This window comes from Pristiophorus japonicus, chromosome 3 (genome assembly GCF_044704955.1).
Source record: "Pristiophorus japonicus isolate sPriJap1 chromosome 3, sPriJap1.hap1, whole genome shotgun sequence".
Classification (NCBI taxonomy): domain Eukaryota; kingdom Metazoa; phylum Chordata; class Chondrichthyes; family Pristiophoridae; genus Pristiophorus; species Pristiophorus japonicus.
Window position 1 is genome coordinate 41034021 of NC_091979.1, and position 19330 is coordinate 41053350.

The 19330-nt window shown below is 44.2% G+C and overlaps 1 protein-coding gene across 6 annotated transcripts in view; it reads right to left on the reverse strand.

The window, feature by feature from the left end:
• Window positions 1-19330, reverse strand: part of clasp1a (cytoplasmic linker associated protein 1a) — a 426315-nt gene that overhangs the window by 44658 nt on the left and 362327 nt on the right. For all 6 annotated transcript variants that reach the window (XM_070875296.1, XM_070875295.1, XM_070875293.1 and 3 more), the window contains 2 exons: window positions 16565-16715; window positions 14918-15164 (listed from right to left, as the gene is read on the reverse strand). In XM_070875296.1, the coding sequence (XP_070731397.1) occupies window positions 14918-15164; window positions 16565-16715 (398 nt within the window). The remainder of the gene's footprint in view (window positions 1-14917; window positions 15165-16564; window positions 16716-19330) is intronic.

Sequence of the window (19330 nt, forward strand, 5' to 3'; positions counted from 1 at the left end):
CCCTTTGTCCTCCTCTGCTGAGTTCTAAATTTCTCCCAGTCCCCGGGTTCTCTGCTATTTCTGGCCAATTTGTATGCCACTTCCTTGGCTTTAATGCTATCCCTGATTTCCCTTGATAGCCACGGTTGAGCCACCTTCCCTTTTTTATTTTTACGACAAACAGGAATGTACAATTGTTGTAGTTCATCCATGCGGTCTCTAAATGTCTGCCATTGCCCATCCACAGTCAACCCCTTCAGTATCATTCGCCAATCTATCCTAGCCAATTCACGCCTCATACCTTCAAAGTTACCCTTCTTTAAGTTCTGGACCATGGTCTCTGAATTAACTGTTTCATTCTCCATCCTAATGCAGAATTCCACCATATTATGGTCACTCTTCCCCAAGGGGCCTCGCACAACGAGATTGCTAATTAATCCTCTCTCATTACACAACACCCAGTCTAAGATGGCCTCCCCCCTAGTTGGTTCCTCGACATATTGGTCTAAAAAAACATCCCTTATGCACTCCAGGAAATCCTCCTCTACCGTATTGCTTCCAGTTTGGTTAACCCAATCTATGTGCATATTAAAGTCACCCATTATAGCTGCTGCACCTTTATTGCACGCACCCCTAATTTCATGTTTGATGCCCTCCCCAACATCACTACTACTGTTTGGAGGTCTGTACACAACTCCCACTAACGTTTTTTGTCCTTTGGTATTCTGCAGCTCTACCCATATAGATTCCACATCATCCAAGCTAATGTCCTTCCGAACTATTGCCTTAATTTGCTCCTTAACCAGCAATGCTACCCCACCTCCTTTTCCTTTTATTCCATCTTTCCTGAATGTTGAATACCCCTGGATGTTGAGTTCCCAGCCCTGATCATCCTGGAGCCACGTCTCCGTAATCCCAATCACATCATATTTGTTAACATCTATTTGCACAGTTAATTCATCCACTTTATTGCGGATACTCCTTGCATTAAGACACAAAGCCTTCAGGCTTGTTCTTTTAACACCCTTTGTCCTTTTAGAATTAGATGTGGGGTCATGGCTCAGCTCAGGATCAAATAGGATGCTGAGATTGTGAACGGGGAGGGGAATGGAATCGGTGGCTGGGGAACGGAGTTAGTAGCATTGTGGCTTTGGTCTTCCTGCTTACTTTTGCTCATCCAGTACTGGATGTCGGACAAGCATGATTAATCAGATGCAGTGGGAGATGATGATGAACTAGAGTTAAGTTAGTTAACTTTGCTCATCCAGTACTGGATGTTGGACAAGCAGCATGATTAATCAGATGCAGTGGGAGATGATGGTGAACTAGAGTTAAGTTAGTTAACCCACAATAAAATATATTTCTCAGCTCCAAATCCTTCTAGTACTTGTTAAAAATCCTAGATTTCTATTTTGGTCTTAAAAGAATTCACCAGCCAAATTTAATATAAATGATTTTGTTCAATAATCCTAATATTTTGCCCTACCCATGTACTGCATAAACATTTCCAAGTTTACATAGTACACACAAGTACAGATATAATCTATTTTATTAAATATCACAAACACATGGGACTGGATTTGAGCCTTTTTGCGATTTTGCCCATTTTCCGGCGAAATCAAAATTTTAGCGCCGGGTTAGCGTTTGCAGCCGCCGCCGTACACCCGGGGCTGAATCAGCCATTTCATTATCCGATTTTCACCATGGAGGATGACACCAGGCAGCATGCATGAAGATTTACACAGGAGGCTAACGAAGCTCTTGTGGTGGGTGTGGAGAGAAGATGACAAGAACTCCACAGGAGAGGTGGATCCAGGCCCCTGCCAGCGATTTATAACAAGGAGGGAGATTGCTGAGGAGGTCTCTGCCTCTGATACAGTAATAAGTACTGCAACACAATGCCGGAAAAAGTTTAACGATCTTTCGAAGGTTGTTAGAGTAAAATCTTTCTTCATTAATTCTTTTATTACTTAAATTATAAATCCCACACCTATTCATTCTGATGCTGTTGCTACCTCTTGAGCACTCTGTGGATTGCCTCCTAAAATGCATGGCACAGATGTAAGCTTAGTGTAGCACCCTATTTGACATGAATGATCTTTACACATTACTAAGATTGCTTAAAATGTTTCTACACTTCGGTGTCCTCCTGATGAACCACGTGCAACTTGCAAGGCCATTAAACAGAGGACTCTATTACATTCAGACAGTATGGTATAAGTGCTTTGGTGGCTATCTGTGTGTGCCACAAGAGCAGATGGACCCTCTGGTAACTATTCCCGTTTTCACCTTTGCAGGGAAAGAAGTCCCACAACCACCAGGAATAACTGCAGATGGTCAGCGGTCTACCTCAGACCCTACCACTGACAGACCTGGAAGAGCGAGTGGCAGGCCTCATCGGGATCTCAGTCGGACAACTGCCACTGGTGGCGCTGACCCCCGCTTGCGTCCCGAGGGCTGGGTTGGGGCAATGTGATGCAGTGTCCCTGGACTAGATATAATGATGTTGACTGTCCTCCTGTCACTTTGCCCCCTCCCCTGCTGCTAACCACTCATCTGTTGCTTTCTACGCCCAGTCAGAGGGCACCGAATCCTTGGGAGCAACCCTCCACGTCAGCCCAATATGTGGAAGAGGAGGAGGAATTTAACGGAGGAGTTGCCGGAGACCAATCAGCTAACTCTGGGGGGGGTTTCAGATGTAGTCTACACTCTTAACACTGGTAAGCGCGTCGTCCGAGGATGATCAAACATTCCCGGGCTTTGACATCTCGGAGACTCCTGTGTCTGGTAGCGTGCAGCAACACAGTTCTGGGGTTGAATCCCATATGCCGTTGCCGTCTCTCCGGAGGGCGAGTCGGCAAAGCCGGTCTGTTGACAGACAGGCAAACGCACAACTTGACATGGTGGCACTCTCCAGGGAGAGCATCAGGCTCACCCATCAGCTGCTTGAAGTCCTGGGTAGGATTCCCGCGTGCATTGACATCTGAAAGCGACCATAACAGAGGTAGGGTCGCAGATTGTCGGTGCGAGCCACGAAACCTGCGACGTCATCAATGCCCACACGAGGTAGGTGGCCTCCACCAGTCATACTGGACCCCCACACCACCTGTGACTGGCGACGCCGATGAAGAGGCTCACCAGTCATAAGCCGGGTCATCCACGTCACGAGCTGATCCAATGTATCCCCATGAGGCATCTCAAATGTCTCTCCCCCCAAAACAGCAGCGCTCTGACAACGTTGCTGCATGCTATCGTGGTACCACTTTGGGTACGAGGAACAGGTGGGGGGGGGGGGGGGGGCGGAGAAGGGGAAGAGAGCTGGTGTTAAAAGATTGTGATAGGGTGAAATCCACCCCATCACAGACCTTCCCTTTTGTTCTTTCTTCCCCTACCCCTTTCAGTGCTTCTTAATCTGTTCCATTTTGAACATTCGCCAACTCGGGTCATCGACCTGAAACGTTAACTCTTTTTCTCTCCACAGACGCTGCCTGACCCGCTGAGATTGCCAGCATTTTGTGTTTGTGTTATCATATTGTTTTTACATAAGAACATAAGAATAGGAGCAGGAGTAGGCCATACGGCCCCTCGAGCCTGCTCCGCCATTCAATACGATCATGGCTGATCTGATCATACTCAGGTCCACTTCCCTGCCCACTCCTGATAACCCCTTATTCCCTTATCGGTTAAGAAACTGTCTATCTCTGTCTTAAATTTATTCAATGACCCAGTTTCCACAGCTCTCTAAGTGTTATAGTATAATCACAGTTTGATCACAATTTATGTTATTTTATTAAAGTTTCAACATTTTAAATTATGTTCACAAAGTTATAAAATGTTATAATGTTTGATAAATTCTTTTGTTCACCATTCCTGTGGAGTATCTCATTTGCAGAATAAGAATGCATTTAGCACCATAAGTGGCTGTTCAAGTGGAGTCACTCATGCCATTTAAGAAGGAACTAAATAAACATTTGACAAAAAATATTGGAGGATGGGGAAAGAATAGGGAACTTAGATTGCTGTCGATGGCCCCTGCTGTGCTGAAATGACTATAATTCTATATAAATCTACCAGTTTCTAAAATAAGTACCAGTAGCACAATTGATCCCTAACTGAAATATAAGGATACGAGAAAAGGCAGGAAAATAGTTCTTCACAGTGGCTCAGTGAGTTTATGCAATGAGTAGCTGACTCACACAGAACAGTTGCAGTCTAGGTGGAATTAGCCGAGCCTGATAAAGGTATCAGTCATACTTTTGCACCTGGGTCCCCACTCACAGTGCTCCCTCTGCTACAAGCATCTGTGAGGACAGGACTGGTAGTGGTGCTCCTCACAGTTGAACAGTTGAACTCTACAGTTAAGGCTCACATATGAAAAATAGCCACTTGAGTGAGGTACCGAAATGCATCCATCGAACTATACCTCAGCAAGAATTCAACAGCGTCAGGAGAAGGAAGATTGAGAGAGAAAAGTGGGAAGGAAAATAAAGAGAGAGAAAAGTCAAGGACAACAATAGATTGGGACCTATTGAATTTCAGCCCTCCAATACCTTAAAACTGGCCTCAGCATCCAACTGAATGCTTTAACCCAATGTTCTTGCCTCCACTATCCTACTGACAAATCGTTCCAAATATTTATCACTTTTTGAGTGAGGAAATTCTTCCTGATATTTGTTTTAAATTTACTTTTCACAATTCCTATTTCTATCCTTCAGGTCTTACTTGACTGGTTTATTTCAAAGTAGGAATCAGAGTTTATTTTATCAAGCCTGTAAAATGTTACAGTGCTTCAGCAAGGTCCCTCCTCAACTGCTTTCTAACTGGACTGTAAACCTTAAACTTCTCTGATTCTCATAACTCTTCCACGTCACATGTTGGGGTTAATCTTGTTGCACATTGGTTGCGGGATAGGGTGAGTCGGAGAGTCATGAGACGTTCGCTAATCCCGCAGGGGGAGCCTCTGAGACAGTCGTTGATGTTTGGCATTACCATCGCCAAATCCCCTTTGAATGTTAAGGGGTGGTGTTTCGACTCTCGCTTGTTGGAGGTAATCACTGCCTGGCACTTGTGTGGCACGAATGTTATTTGCCACTTATCAGCCAGCACCTGAATGTTGTCCAAATCTTGCTGTATGCAGGCATAGACTGCTCCATTATCTGAAGAGTTGCGGTTGAGAAACAATGAGCCCTAAGTAAACAATGACTGGAATTGAATTCGCAAAAGGAGATCTAGAAAAATATCTGGGATTAATAGCAGATAGGTTACTTTCAGTGTCTAGGCAATGTATTGAACCAATTAAAAATCTACTAAATGTTAAAATATATAGCCAGTAGACGACAAATCTACAGGAGTTTTGCAAAGCTCAGACCATACTTACAGTATTATGTTTGTCTCACAACCGCAGAACAGATATGTATATACACAACATGTTCCCAATGTTGGGGAAGTCCAGAACCAGGGGACACAGTCTAAGGATAAGGGGTAAGCCATTTAGGACCGAGATGAGGAGGAATTTCTTCACCCAGAGAGTGGTGAACCTGTGGAATTCTCTACCACAGAAAGTTGTTGAGGTCAATTCACTAAATATATTAAAAAAGGAGTTAGATGAAGTCCTTACTACTAGGGGGATCAAGGTGTATGGCGAGAAAGCAGGAATGGGGTACTGAAGTTGCATGTTCAGCCATGAACTCATTGAATGGCGGTGCAGGCTAGAAGGGCCGAATGGCCTACTCCTGCACCTATTTTCTATGTTTCTATAAATACTGAAAGAATCAAGAGTAGTCATTAGTGCGTACGTCCAAACACTCGATGCAACAGATGAGACCAAAGAGGATTTTTACTCCAGCCTGGAAAAATTCCTGTCCTGCGTCCTTGCGGACGACAATCTGATCCTCCTCGACGATTTCAACGCCAGGATCGGCAAGGACACAGCCTTCTGGGGAAGGCGTGATCGGCAGAGAGGGGGGTAGGGAAAACCAATTCCAGCGGTACCCTGCTCCTGACAATAGAGCACAATCTTGTGCATCACTAACACCTTGTCCCACCAGAGGGATAAGTACAAGGCATCGTGGCAACACCCTCGCTCCAAACACTGGCACCTGCTTGACTATGTCATCGTTCGAGCAAGGGATCGCAAGGATGTGCGCATCATCCGTGCCAGACGACTGCTGGACGGACCACTGCCTAATCCGATCCATCATCATCATCAACATAGCCCCAAAGCGGCGACGGCAGCAGAAGCAGCGCTGCAAAAAAGTCAATGCCAGGGCACTCAAAGACCCAACTAAGAGCCCTTTTCAGGCAGCACCGCACTGCTAACCTGGTGACCCTTGATGACCCAGAGACGCAGAATGCCCACAGCGCTTGGTCTGCCCGCCAGGCCACCATAACCAATGCCTGCGAAGAGAATCTCAGTCACTCAACCAGGAAACACCAGGACTGGTTTGATGAGAATGACCAGGAGATCCAAGAGTTAATAAATCGCAACGCAGGGAATTTCTAAAACAGCCCAACTTAGGAGCAGCAAAGCAGTATTACAGATGGCTTAAGGCCGAGGTCCAACAAAAAACCCGCAACCTGAAGAATAGATGGTGGGTGGAGAAAGCTCAGGAGATTCAGCAGCTGGCCGACAGCCATGTGTGAGGATTCTTCATCGCAGTCAAGGCCGCCTATGGCCCAAGCACTCAAGGTGACTGCTGACCAAGCACTGCTGACCAAGAACAGGGAGACACTCATCACGGACACCAAGGCAATCAGGACCCGCTGAAAGATCTCCTTAACCGAGACTCTGCCTTTGACTCAAGTGTTCTCAACTCCATCCCGCAGCATGCTACCCACCACCAGCTCAGCAAAACCCCAGCCCTGCACGAGGTAGAAAAGGCCATCCACCAAGCTTAAGAACAAGGCAACAGAGTGGATGGAATCCCCACTGAGGCACTATTGGCACGAATGCACGACCTCATCTCTCTCATCTGGACGGAGGAGAGAGAGCATGCTGGAAGATCTCAGAGATGCAGTAACCATGACCATCTTTAAAAAATGGGACAAGTTCTACTACGGCAACTACGGAGGAATCTCCCAGTTATCAGCCACTGGGAAAGTTGTCGCTAGAATCCTCCTCAACCGTCTTCTCCCTATGGCTGAGGAGCTCCTCCCGGAGTGACAATGCGGATTTCGTCCTCTACGGACAACGGTCATGATTTTTACAGCGCAACAGCTGCAACAAAAATGCAGGGAATAGCAACAACCCTTGCACATGGCCTCCTTTGATCTTGCAAAGGCTTTTGACACTGTCAACCACAAGGGACTATGGAGCGTCCTCCGCCGTTTCGGCTGCCCCCAAAAGTTCACCACCATCCTCCGCCTGCTCCATAACGTCATGCAAGCTGTGATCCTTACCAACGGATCCATCCCAGCCCCAATCCAAGTCCGGGCCGGGATCAAACAGGGCTGCGTAATCGCGCAACCATCTTCTCGATCTTCCTTGCTGCAATGCTCCACCTCACTCAACAAGCTCCCCACTGGAGTGGAACTAAACTACAGAACCAATGGGAACTTGTTTAACCTTAGTCGTCTCCAGTTCAGATCCAAGGTCGTCCCACCCTCTGTCGCGAATTACAGTACACAGATGACGCTTGCATCTACGTACATTCAGAGACTGAACTCCAAGTCATAGTCAACATCTTCACAGAGGCGTACGAAAACATGGGCCTACACTAAACATCCATAAGTCAAAGGTCCTCCACCAACCTGACCGCACCACCCAGCACTGCCCCCCAGTCATCAAGATCCACGGCGCGGCCCTAGACAACTTGGACCACTTTTCATTACTCGCGAGCCTATTATCAGCAAGGGCAGACATAGACGACGAGATTCAACACCACCTCCAGTGCGCCAGCGCAGCCTTCAGCTGACTGAAGAAAAGAGTGTTCGAAGATCAGGCCCTCAAATCTGCCACCAAGCTCATGGTCTACAGGGCTGTAGTGATGCCCGCCCTCCTGTATGGCTCAGAGACGTGGAACATATACAGTAGCCATCACAAATTGCTGGAGAAATACCACCAACGATGTCCCCGCAAGATTCTGCAAATCCCCTGGGAGGACAGACGCACCAACGTTAGCGTCCTCGATCAGGCCAACATCCCCAGCATCGAAGCACTGACCACACTCGAACAGCTCTGTTGGGCAGGCCACATTGTTCACATGCCTGACACAAGACTCCCAAAGCAAGCGCTCTATTTGGAACTCCTATACGGCAAGCGAGCCCAAGGTGGGCAGAGGAAGCGTTTCAAGAACACCCTCAAAGCCTCCTTCATAAAATTCAACATCTCCACCGATACCTGGGAGTCCCTGGCCAAAGACCACCCCAAGTGGAGGAAGAGCATCCGGGAGGGCGCTGAGCACCTCGAGTCTCGTAGCCGAGAGCATGCAGAAACCAAGCGCAGGCAGCAGAAGGAGCGTGCGGCAAACCAGTTCCACCCACCCTTTCCTTCAACGACTGTCTGTCCCACCTGCGATAGAAACTATAATTCCCTATTAGACTGTTCAGTCACCTGAGAACTCACTTTTAGAGTGGAAGCAAGTCTTCCTCGATTTCGAGGGACTGCTTATGATAATGGGGGTCACCACTGACCAGAAACTTAACTGGACCAGCCACATAAATACTGTGGCAACGAGAGGTGGTCAGAGGCTGGATGTTCTGCAGCAAGTGTCTCACCTGCTGACTCCCCAAAGCCTTTCCACCATCCACAAGGCACAAGTCATGAGTCTGATGAAATACTTTCCACTTGCCTAGATGAGTGCAGCTCCTACAACATTCAAGAAGCTCAACGCCATCCAGGACAAAGCAGCCCGCTTGATTGGCACCCCACCCACAACCTTAAACATCCTCTCCCTCCAAAACCAACGTAACATGGCTGTAGCGTGTACCATCTACAAGATGCACTGCAGCAACTCACCAAGGCTCCCAAACCCGCACCCTCTACCACATTGAAGGTCAAGGGCAGCATGCACATGGGAACACCACTACCTCCACGTTCCCCCGTTCCCCTCCAAGTCACACTTTCGAAGCATATCATTGGGTCAAAATGCTCGGACTCCCTCCCTAACATAGAAAAAAAAAATAGGTGCAGGAGTAGGCCATTCGGCCCTTCGAGCCTGCACCACCATTTAATAAGATCATGGCTGATCATTCCTTCAGTACCCCTTTCCTGCTTTCTCTCCATACCCCTTGATCCCCTTAACCGTAAGGGCCATATCTAACTCCCTCTTGAATATATCCAATGAACTGGCATCAACAACTCTCTGCGACAGGGAATTCCACAGGTCAACAACTCTGAGTGAAGAAGTTTCTACTGATCTCAGTCCTAAATGGCCTAACCCTTATCCTAAGACTGTATCCCCTGGTTCTGGACTCAAACATCGAGAACATTCTTCCCGCATCTAACCTGTCCAGTCCCATCAGAATCTTATATGTTTCTATGAAATCCCCTCTCATCCTTCTAAACGCTAGTGGATAAACATAGAAACATAGAAAATAGGTGCAGGAGCAGGCCATTCAGCCCTTCTAGCCTGCACCGCCATTCAACGAGTTCATGGCTGAACATGAAACTTCAGTACCCACTTCCTGCTTTCACGCCATACCCCTTGATCCCCCGAGTAGTAAGGACTTCATCTAACTCCCTTTTGAATATATTTAGTGAATTGGCCTCAACTACTTCCTGTGGTAGAGAATTCCACAGGTTCACCACTCTCTGGGTGAAGAAGTTTCTCCTTATCTCGGTCCTAAATGGCTTACCCCTTATCCTTAGACTGTGACCCCTGGTTCTGGACTTCCCCAACATTGGGAACATTCTTCCTGCATCCAACCTGTCCAAACCCGTCAGAATTTTAAACGTTTCTATGAGGTCCCCTCTCACTCTTCTGAACTCCAGTGAATACAAGCCCAGTTGATTCAGTCTTTCTTGATAGGTCAGTCCCACCATCCCGGGAATCAGTCTGGTGAATCTTCGCTGCACTCCTTCAATAGCAAGAACGTCCTTCCTCAGACTAGGAGACCAAAACTGAACACAATATTCCAGGTGAGGCCTCACTAAGGCCCTGTACAACTGCAGTAAGACCTCCCTGCTCCTATATTCAAATCCCCTAGCTATGAAGGCCAACGTACCATTTGCCTTCTTTACTGCCTACTGTACCTGCGTGCCCATTTTCAGTGACTGATGAACCATGACACCCAGGTCTCGTTGCACCTCCCCTTTTTCTAGTCTGCCGCCATTCAGATAATATTTTGCCTTCGTGTTTTTGCCCCCAAAATGGATAACCTCACATTTATCCACATTATACTGCATCTGCCATGTATTTGCCCACTCACCTAATCTGTCCAAGTCACCCTGCAGCCTCTTAGCGTCCTCCTCACAGCTCACACCGCCACCCAGTTTAGTGTCATCCGCCAACTTGGAGATATTACACTCTATTCCTTCATCCAAATCGTTAATGCATATTGTAAAGAGCTGGAGTCCCAGCACTGAGCCCTGTGGCACCCCACTAGTAATTGCCTGCCATTCTGAAAAGGACCCGTTTATCCCGACTCTCTGCTTCCTGTCTGCCAACCAGTTCTCTATCCATGTCAGTACATTACCCCCAATACCATGCGCTTTGATTTTGCACACCAATCTCTTGTGCGGGACCTTGTCAAAAGCCTTTTGAAAGTCCAAATACACCACATCCACTGGCTCTCCCTTGTCCACTCTACTAGTTACATCCTCAAAAAATTCCAGAAGATTCGTCAAGCATGTTGGAGTACCATCACCACAGACTGCAGCGGTTCAAGAAAGTGGCTCACCACACCACCATCTTCTCAAGGGCAATTAGGGATGGGCAATAAATGCTGGCCTTGCCAGCAACATCCACATCCCGTGAACGAATAAAAAACAATGTTACATTTTGAACTTTTGCCTGTGATGAAGGGTCATTGATCTGTTTTGCTCCACAGATGCTACCTGATCCGCTGAGATTTCCAGCATTTTCTGTTTTTATTTCAGATTCCAACATCCGCAGTACTTTGCTTTTGTATTTCCATTATTTTATGTAGTTTATGCTAGCCTAATAGCTATGTTACAATTTTTGGCTTTTGAGGCCCACTCCAGAGACTGGAGCACATTATCAAGACTGACAGTAGTGAGGGAGTAATGCATAGTCTTTCTGATGAGATGTTAGACCGAGGCCCCGTCTGCCCTCTCAGGTGGACGTAAAAGATCCCATGGCATTATTCGAAGAGCAGCAGGGGAGGTATCCCAGTGTTTTGGCCAAGATTTATCAATCAACAAACACCACTAAAAACAATTTAATTGCTGTTTGTGGGAGCATATTGTATAAAAATTGGCTCTTGCGTTTCCCTGCATTATAACAGTGACACTGCACTTCATTTTCTGTGACGTGCTTTGGGACGTCCCGAGGTTGTGAACGGCATGTTCTTACTTTGTATTTTTTGGGGGGCACAGCGCCTCAGATGGCTATTGTAGGTGAGCCCTCGCATGCTCAAAATCTGAGTAATTTGTACTGATTTTTGAAGAAAAATCTTATAATACTCTTGTGAAGCGCCTTGGGACGTTTCACTGTTAAAGGCACTATATAAATACAAGTTGTTGTTGTTGATGTCGGAATCGAACAGAAAAACTTGATGACAATCGAGTCTCCTGTCAAATCGACTGCTCTGATTCGGGACTGATCCAAATTCTACCATGATATATATTCTGGGACTCTTGTGTATCCAAACTAGCTGGGCTAGTTTCTGAGAATTAACTCCATATACCTTTCCTATTTTGTAAAAGATAGGCTCAATAAGTATATAATAGACTCATCTTTTGTTTTCGTTTGTGCCATGACCATCTCATTTTTGCCCATCATCCCTTTTGTCTCTTAAATCTCTTCTGTTTCCACCCTATCACAGACCTTCCCTTTTGTTCTTTCCTCCCCTCCCCCTTTCACTGACCCTGCGCTTCCTTAAGAATCTGTTACATCTCAAACTTTTCCAGTTCTGACGAAGGGTCACACACCTGAAAAGTTAACTGTTTTTTTGCCACAGATGCTGCCTGACCTGCTGAGATTTCCAGCATTTCATGATTTTATTTAAATATCCAATTGACCCTATCACAAAACAGAGCTGATAAAATCTAAGATGCAGCCATGTATCTCATAGCTTCCAGTTTCTTCATGAAGGTCATGAGGTGCCAGGTTGAAAGTAACATTAGTTGGTTTCCTTCAAGTCTGACAATGTTCCACAATTTTGTTCATGGCTCAATATTCCGCAAGTATTCCTCAAAAGAAAAAAGTTGAACCCTTTTTCTTTTATCATACAACAAGCCTTTATGCATGTTACAAGTTATGCTATGATACAAAGGCTCATTATAAGACCTACTACCATCAATCAGAGTACTTTTGGTCTCCCCAGAACCCCCTTTCTCAGCTAGAAACCACAATTGTATCCTGGAACACAAAGTGTTTCAAATAAAATCCCATTCCTCAGTCTCCAAAGAGCAGCTACAAAGCAAGTTGTCATTAGCGCTGGCCTGAATTACCACTAATGTGCTTCTCCCCCAGTTTTGGGGAATTCAATGTCACTATGCACTGTCAAGCTTCCTCCCAGTGTACTGATTCAGTAAGACTTTTTAATCTGCACATTTCACTGGTTTTCCAATCTATGCACAGGCCCCTACGATAGCTTGTTGGGTCAGTTGCCAACTCAGTGCAACATTCTCTTCAGACTTCAAGTACATGTGCACATAAGAACATAAAGAAAGCATTTGTTCCACAGATCATGTACAATGTGTTCGATCGTAGACACCATCCATCCCATTCCTTGACCAGTTGGCTTCCCAGGCATGGTCTCATGGTGTCACAGCTCAGGAACAATCATATGCCACACAACATTTAATCAACTCTAACTCTACCTAATGTCATCAATTCCACTCTGTAACCAAATGTTTTTAAGATTTGATCAACACAGCATTAACTACTTTAGCTGGGAGTCTATTTCATGTACCCACTATACTGTGGGAAAAAATCTTGCAACCTCTAGTCTTACTCTTGGTGTATTATTTGAAAGCTACAAAAGGCGGCTTTAGTAAAAAATTTATTGCATCATTACCTGATCGAGGAAACATTGGGAGCAATTAGCATGCATTTATTGGCACATAGTGCACTCACTAAAAAGTTACCGTAGCATTAAGTACAAAATAGAATGTATTCATTTATTGAACATTACTACTAAAAACAAACCCGCCCAGAGTTCCCATCAATAGATTGCAAACATACTTCTTAGAAAAAACTAGAACTGCCCAATGTCTCACCTGGTTAAAACAGCAGGCGTCTGAACCACACAAACAACAAAGCACTAGGCCTGATCCTCACCTTTGCTGAGCTAACCCATCTTATCCAGAGCAGCAGTACCCAAGATTGAGGGAAGTGAGAAATGGGAAACGAAAAAAGAGTAATCTGTCTAGGTTCCTGCTTCTGACTGCTATCCAGCAACCCCTGCTAGAACGGTATAGGTGGATGTCAGGGCACGACAGGATCGGGCTCAGTTCTGGTGCAATAAATAGCCCACCATTAATTGTCTAAGTTCAAGCATGGAGGATGGACACTTTGGCAAGGAACATGATACTTTGCACCTGTGCCCCACCATGCAATCAACATTTCCTGGAGAAATGAAAGCAGGGTTAGAAAAATGTCTGAAGAGTAACAAAAATAATTTAACCTTTGGACTGCTGGAATTTTTCATTTCTAGGTCCCAGTCTACCAATATTAAAATTAAATGATAATTTTGCTGAATTGTATACAATGTAATGAGAACTCACTACATCATATTAAAGCAAAGTTCTTGGAACAGAATGTTGTGTTTGAATGTGCATTTATTTTCAAACTGAATTGCACAACATCACAATTTTGCCACAGATTCAGTCATTATATCTTACAATTATCCATTTAGAGCCTTTCAAAATCAGGGAGACTTGTTTTCTGACTAGATGCATCTTCTGGAACTTGTCTGAAATCCCAATTTACACACCGCTGCAAAGCACAGTATTGTTAAATTTGGCCCTGGCATGGGATTTGACTGTCAAACCAGTTTATGTTGTTTTTTTTCACTGCACTGCTGGCATCCTCTTGGGAGCTAAACCAACATATCAAGTACAATATAAAGTAATCAAATGCATACCGACGCACTGTTACTGAGACAACTTGCATCGGGGGCTTTGCACTTACAAGGATGTACATTAGCTATATCTGGAAAATAAACCAGTGCAATTCATTTTCAAGAAAGGCAGTTCATCAGAATCTAGCAGCGACTCCATAATTCTGCAAACCTCTGGTACATTTTGGTAAATGAATACATACTGCTGCTGCCTGAAAATGTGCTGAAAAACAATGGAAGCAGGGCTCTGATTGATTTACATGAGGCAGCTTTCAAACAGCAGGTAAACAATCTTGTACTTGTTATTTTGCTTTCACTATTTTGAATACACCCAAACTAATTCTGGATGCATTTTTCTGGCTGAGGTTTAATAACATTAATTAAGAAAACAAATTACTGTTAAAAATCTCAACAATGTAAGCACTTTGGAAGAAATTCCAGAACTATGCTATTTATTTAAGCCAACACAAATTTTAGACTTACTAATTAATATCAGAGTACTTTTTTGTTCTTCGTCTCCCCAGATCTCCCCCTCTCAGCTAGAAACCACAATTGTATTCCAAAACACTTTAAATTGTTATTTCAACCATTTCAGATGGGCAGTCATATCAGATTAGGGAATTCCATTACACCAAGTGGCTCCAAGCCACTGCTAATTAAAAGTTTGCTTATCTGTACCGTACAACTCAACAAGTTATATTAAGTGGAGCCAAGATTAGTTAAGATACATAGTACAAAAAATGATTCTTACCATCACGGAATTGTTCCATATCATCATCAAACATAGCTTCTTTGAGAGCGGTCTTGTCAAACACGTTGATCGTATCTGAATAATTATATGGATTGTAATCTCGAGTCCGAGGCCCAGAGAAAGAGCGTGGTGGTGGAGTGTTAAGCAAAGATGTTTTGTTATCAAGAGCTGTTCTTCCTCCTTCCACAGGTTCACCTCCTCCACGGATGTCAGAGGATGGTGATGCAATTCCTCCATCTCGTGATACCTTTAACAAAATGGTATACGAAGAATTTTTTTAAATTTAAAAGACAAGTTAACATCTTATTATAAACATACAGCTCTCGAAGAGCAAGAGCCAACTCGTCCCCAGCCTTCCACAATTTTGCATTTTGACTTAAAATATATAAAATCAATACAACAAGCAGATGAAAGAGAGAGAGAGTTTGGAAATAGCGCTTCAACATCTTAAGACAGATACAGAATACCTTCCAGTGCACTGAGTTTGGACCAATACCATTTCATTACTAATCTGCTGCTAGTTTGCATCTACTGTTATCTATGGGAGATATATAAAACATATGCTAAATGGGCATTATAATCATGTTGCTTAGAAGTTTGAAAATAGCACTCAACGCACGATAGAATGGTATTTCACACAATTTCTTTCACGATAAGTCACTGGCATTCCACTAAAATAAAAACGTGAAGGGCTACTGCATTTCGTATATATTAATGTAACAAAATACACTTTCATTGAAATTATGATTCAATATACAGATCGCTACACAGGAGCTCTATGCATAAACGTTGCATTTTATCAAGGCATACAAACTCAAAGTCTTCATTTTGTGCTGATCTAGTTGATCTTAACTGGGAGTTTAATATTTGGTTTCAATGTTTGTGGGCTGATGGTGGCAATCAACCATAGTTGCCTCTCATGAGCGTAGTCTCTTCACCTTTCCTGGAAAGTCCACACGTGTGGATATCAGATGAGGACAGGATTAGGACGAGCTTTAGACCCAATCTCTTTTCTGTCTCATCCCATTGAAAATCAGTTCAAACTACTGAATTAGTCAATATAGCCAACTGACCTCATCTTTCAACCATTAAACTCTACTTTCAAAGGTTTAGATGCTCAAAACAGAGGACGTTCTTAGCAGCAGGCAAAAGAAATTGCACTTGTAAGGCAAGAGAAACAGAAACACTTGTAAAAACAATTCCCCTATATTGAAAAAGAGCCCACATATTCATCCTAATCTCCACAGAACTGTTTTTGACTACCTTGCACATTCTTCAACTGGTATAAATAGCAGTCTTCTACCACCATTTAATGGTGTTCATTGCATACTATTCCGTCCTGCGCTAATCAGAATAGAATCAATATGCCCCGCTGACAGGGTAAGGTCAGCAAAGAGGAAAGGTAAAATAACATAAAAGGGACCATTATCCTTTCTTCCCTCGAAAAAAAACCTCCACAGCAGGCCGAGGGCAGTGTGCTGGTGTGGATAATGGAATTCTTGACTTCCCCAGACAAGCCAATATTCCTGTGCTGTGGAAAAAAAAATAGATGGATACCTTCATTATACTGTCCCCAGTCCCCCTAGCAAGGCAACAGCATGGATACTTGAAGAATAGCCCATGCCAAATTGGTAAGAGAATACCTACACCATCACAGTCCTTCTTCCCATCTCGCTTAATCGGTTCATTCAAATCCTCTTGACTGCGGAAACTGAAGTTTTGGATGGCTTGTGTGACCCCACGAAGAGAGCTATAAATTTCATCGGAGTTAAGGTTTTCTGTGTCATAGTCCAACATGCTATAGATAAAACAGCCAGTGAGTAATCGGTTTATAATTCCTGCTAAATCTAAAGCAGATAATACATCTAGAGTACATAACTGATATGTTTCAAACATGGCAACATAGAATCATAGAATGATACAGCACAGGAGGCCGCCATTTGGCCCATCGTGCTTGAGCCGGCACGTTGCATTGCATTCAATTATTTGGAATAGATAAGAGCAATTATTCAATTACACTAAATTTATGGTTCACTGCTGATCCCACTGCTAGTAAAATGTTCAGCTATGATGACACATTCAAAATTGTGAGGGTTCACATTCATGAACTAGTACAAAGCTGTCGTTATTTGAAAGAAAGATGCAGATTAATAAAAAACATGGCAATGAATTACAGCAAACAAAAGTTGTAGCCACTCAAAACATACAACAAACCATGCTAAAGCCCAAAACAAGAATCGCCTGATGAGACAAGGCATTTTGAAAAGACGTGGATAGGGGGTTAGTTACCTGGGCGAGTAAGAACGCCTGAAGGTCTTGTGGGTAGGAACTGTGGGGATGGAGTGAGGTTGAGAAGGGGTGGGGGGATGCTTTGACAGCCCATCTGCACTCCAACCCCAGAATCGACTGCAGTCACAGTGTGGTCAGAGAAAGAGAAAGAACGAGAAAGGCAAAAAAGAGAAAGAAAACCATATTCCGAGTGGCTTTTGGTCATGCTTTACTGAAGAAAAATTTCAGAACATTAATAGAAGCAGAATAGCAAACAGAGAACACCTCATCCAAGCAAGCAGCAACAGTGTTGATCCGCTCTAGCCAATACCATATGAACACACAAGGGCAACAGTGACGGCACAAGTAACTAATTATTGCAGACTTGGGGCCCCCAAGACCTGGGGCACCCCAGTCATTATTTCCCCTCTCTGACCTAGTATCCCTGAAAAATGCATATAATTTCTGACTGCTTCAGCCACACAGCCCATAAACTTCCTCTTTCGAGTCATTTGTCTATCCCTCCACTCCCCAATCTTCCCTCAATGCAAATCCAACGTCATTGGTCAAGGTACATCGTCGAAACAGCACATTTGTATAATCCAGAATTTTGCATAACTCAGACCCAACAGACTGATTGCATGCACAATAGATCAAAAGCACGTACATGCTGATAACTCTGCCCTTTCCAGCCTCCAGCCACTCCATGCTCTCGCACACTCTGCCTCTCTCAGCTCGCCATTTGATGCCTTGCCCCTACCACAGTGACTCTTAGATGAGCAACATTAAATCCGAGCCAATTTTCATCAACTATAAAATATACCATTGAATGAAATGTCATCAAGGCTGTATGATTAGAGTAACATAATTCAAAGACTCAAGTGGCAACAAAGTACTTTAAGCATCCATAACCTTCAAAATTTACCATTGGGCTACAAAAAGACAAAAAATAACCTGAATGTATCATATTTATAACAAAATTTAAAATAAAAATGAGTAAATTTCAAATCACATATTAACCACAAAAAAAGAAACAACAAAATGACAGTGAATCCTAAAAATGTTGAAAGCAAACCTCTGCGGATGTGACTACCAAAGGGCCAGATGATTCGGGGTATTCAGGGCAACAATGACAACAGACAATTACTTGTATTGAAATGGTGCCTTTAACATTAAAGAAAGTTCCAGGGTGCTTCACAGAAGTTAAATGGGGTCCAAGTGGGTGAAAGCAGAGATACCAATGGTGGAACGGAGAGAGCAAGGGATGGATAAGTGACCAGAGTCAGAGGAAGAGAGATTTCATGGAGGGGGGGGGGGGGGGGGGGGGGAGAGGAGGAGTTGTACGGTTGGAGGAGGCTACAAAGGTTAGGGGAACATCAGAAATAGGAGCAGGAGTAGGTCATACGGCCCCTTGAGCCTGCTCCGCCATTTGATACAATCATGGCTGATCCGATCATGGACTCAGCTCCACTTCCCTGCCCGCTCTCCATAACCCCTTATCGTTTAAGAAACTGCCTATTTCTGTCTTAAATTTATTCAATGTCACAGCTTCCACAGCTCTCTGAGGCAGAGAATTCCACAGATCCACAGCCCTTAGAGAAGAAATTTCTCCTCAGCTCAGTTTTAAATGGACGGCCCCTTATTCTAAGATTATGCCCTCTAGTTCTAGTCTCCCCCATCAGTGGAAACATCCTCTCTGCATCCACCTTGTCGAGCCCCCTCATAATCTTATATGTTTCGATAAGATCACCTCTTATTCTTCTGAATTCAAATGAGTAGAGGCCCAACCTACTCAACCTTTCCTCATAAGTCAACCCCCTCATCCCCGGAATCAACCAAGTGAACCTTCTTTGAACTGCCTCTAAAGCAAGTATATCCTTTCGTAAATATGGAAACCAAAACTGCGCGCAGTATTCCAGGTGTGGCCTCACCAATATCCTGTACAACTGTAGCAAGACTTCCTTGCTTTTATACTCCATCTCCTTTGCAATAAAGGTCAAGATTCCATTGGCCTTCCTGATCGCTTGCTGTACCTGCATACTAACCTTTTGTGTTTCATGCACAGGTTCCCCCAGATCCTTCTGTACTGCAGCACTTTGCAATCCTTCTCCATTTAAATAATAACTTGCTCTTTGATTTTTTTCT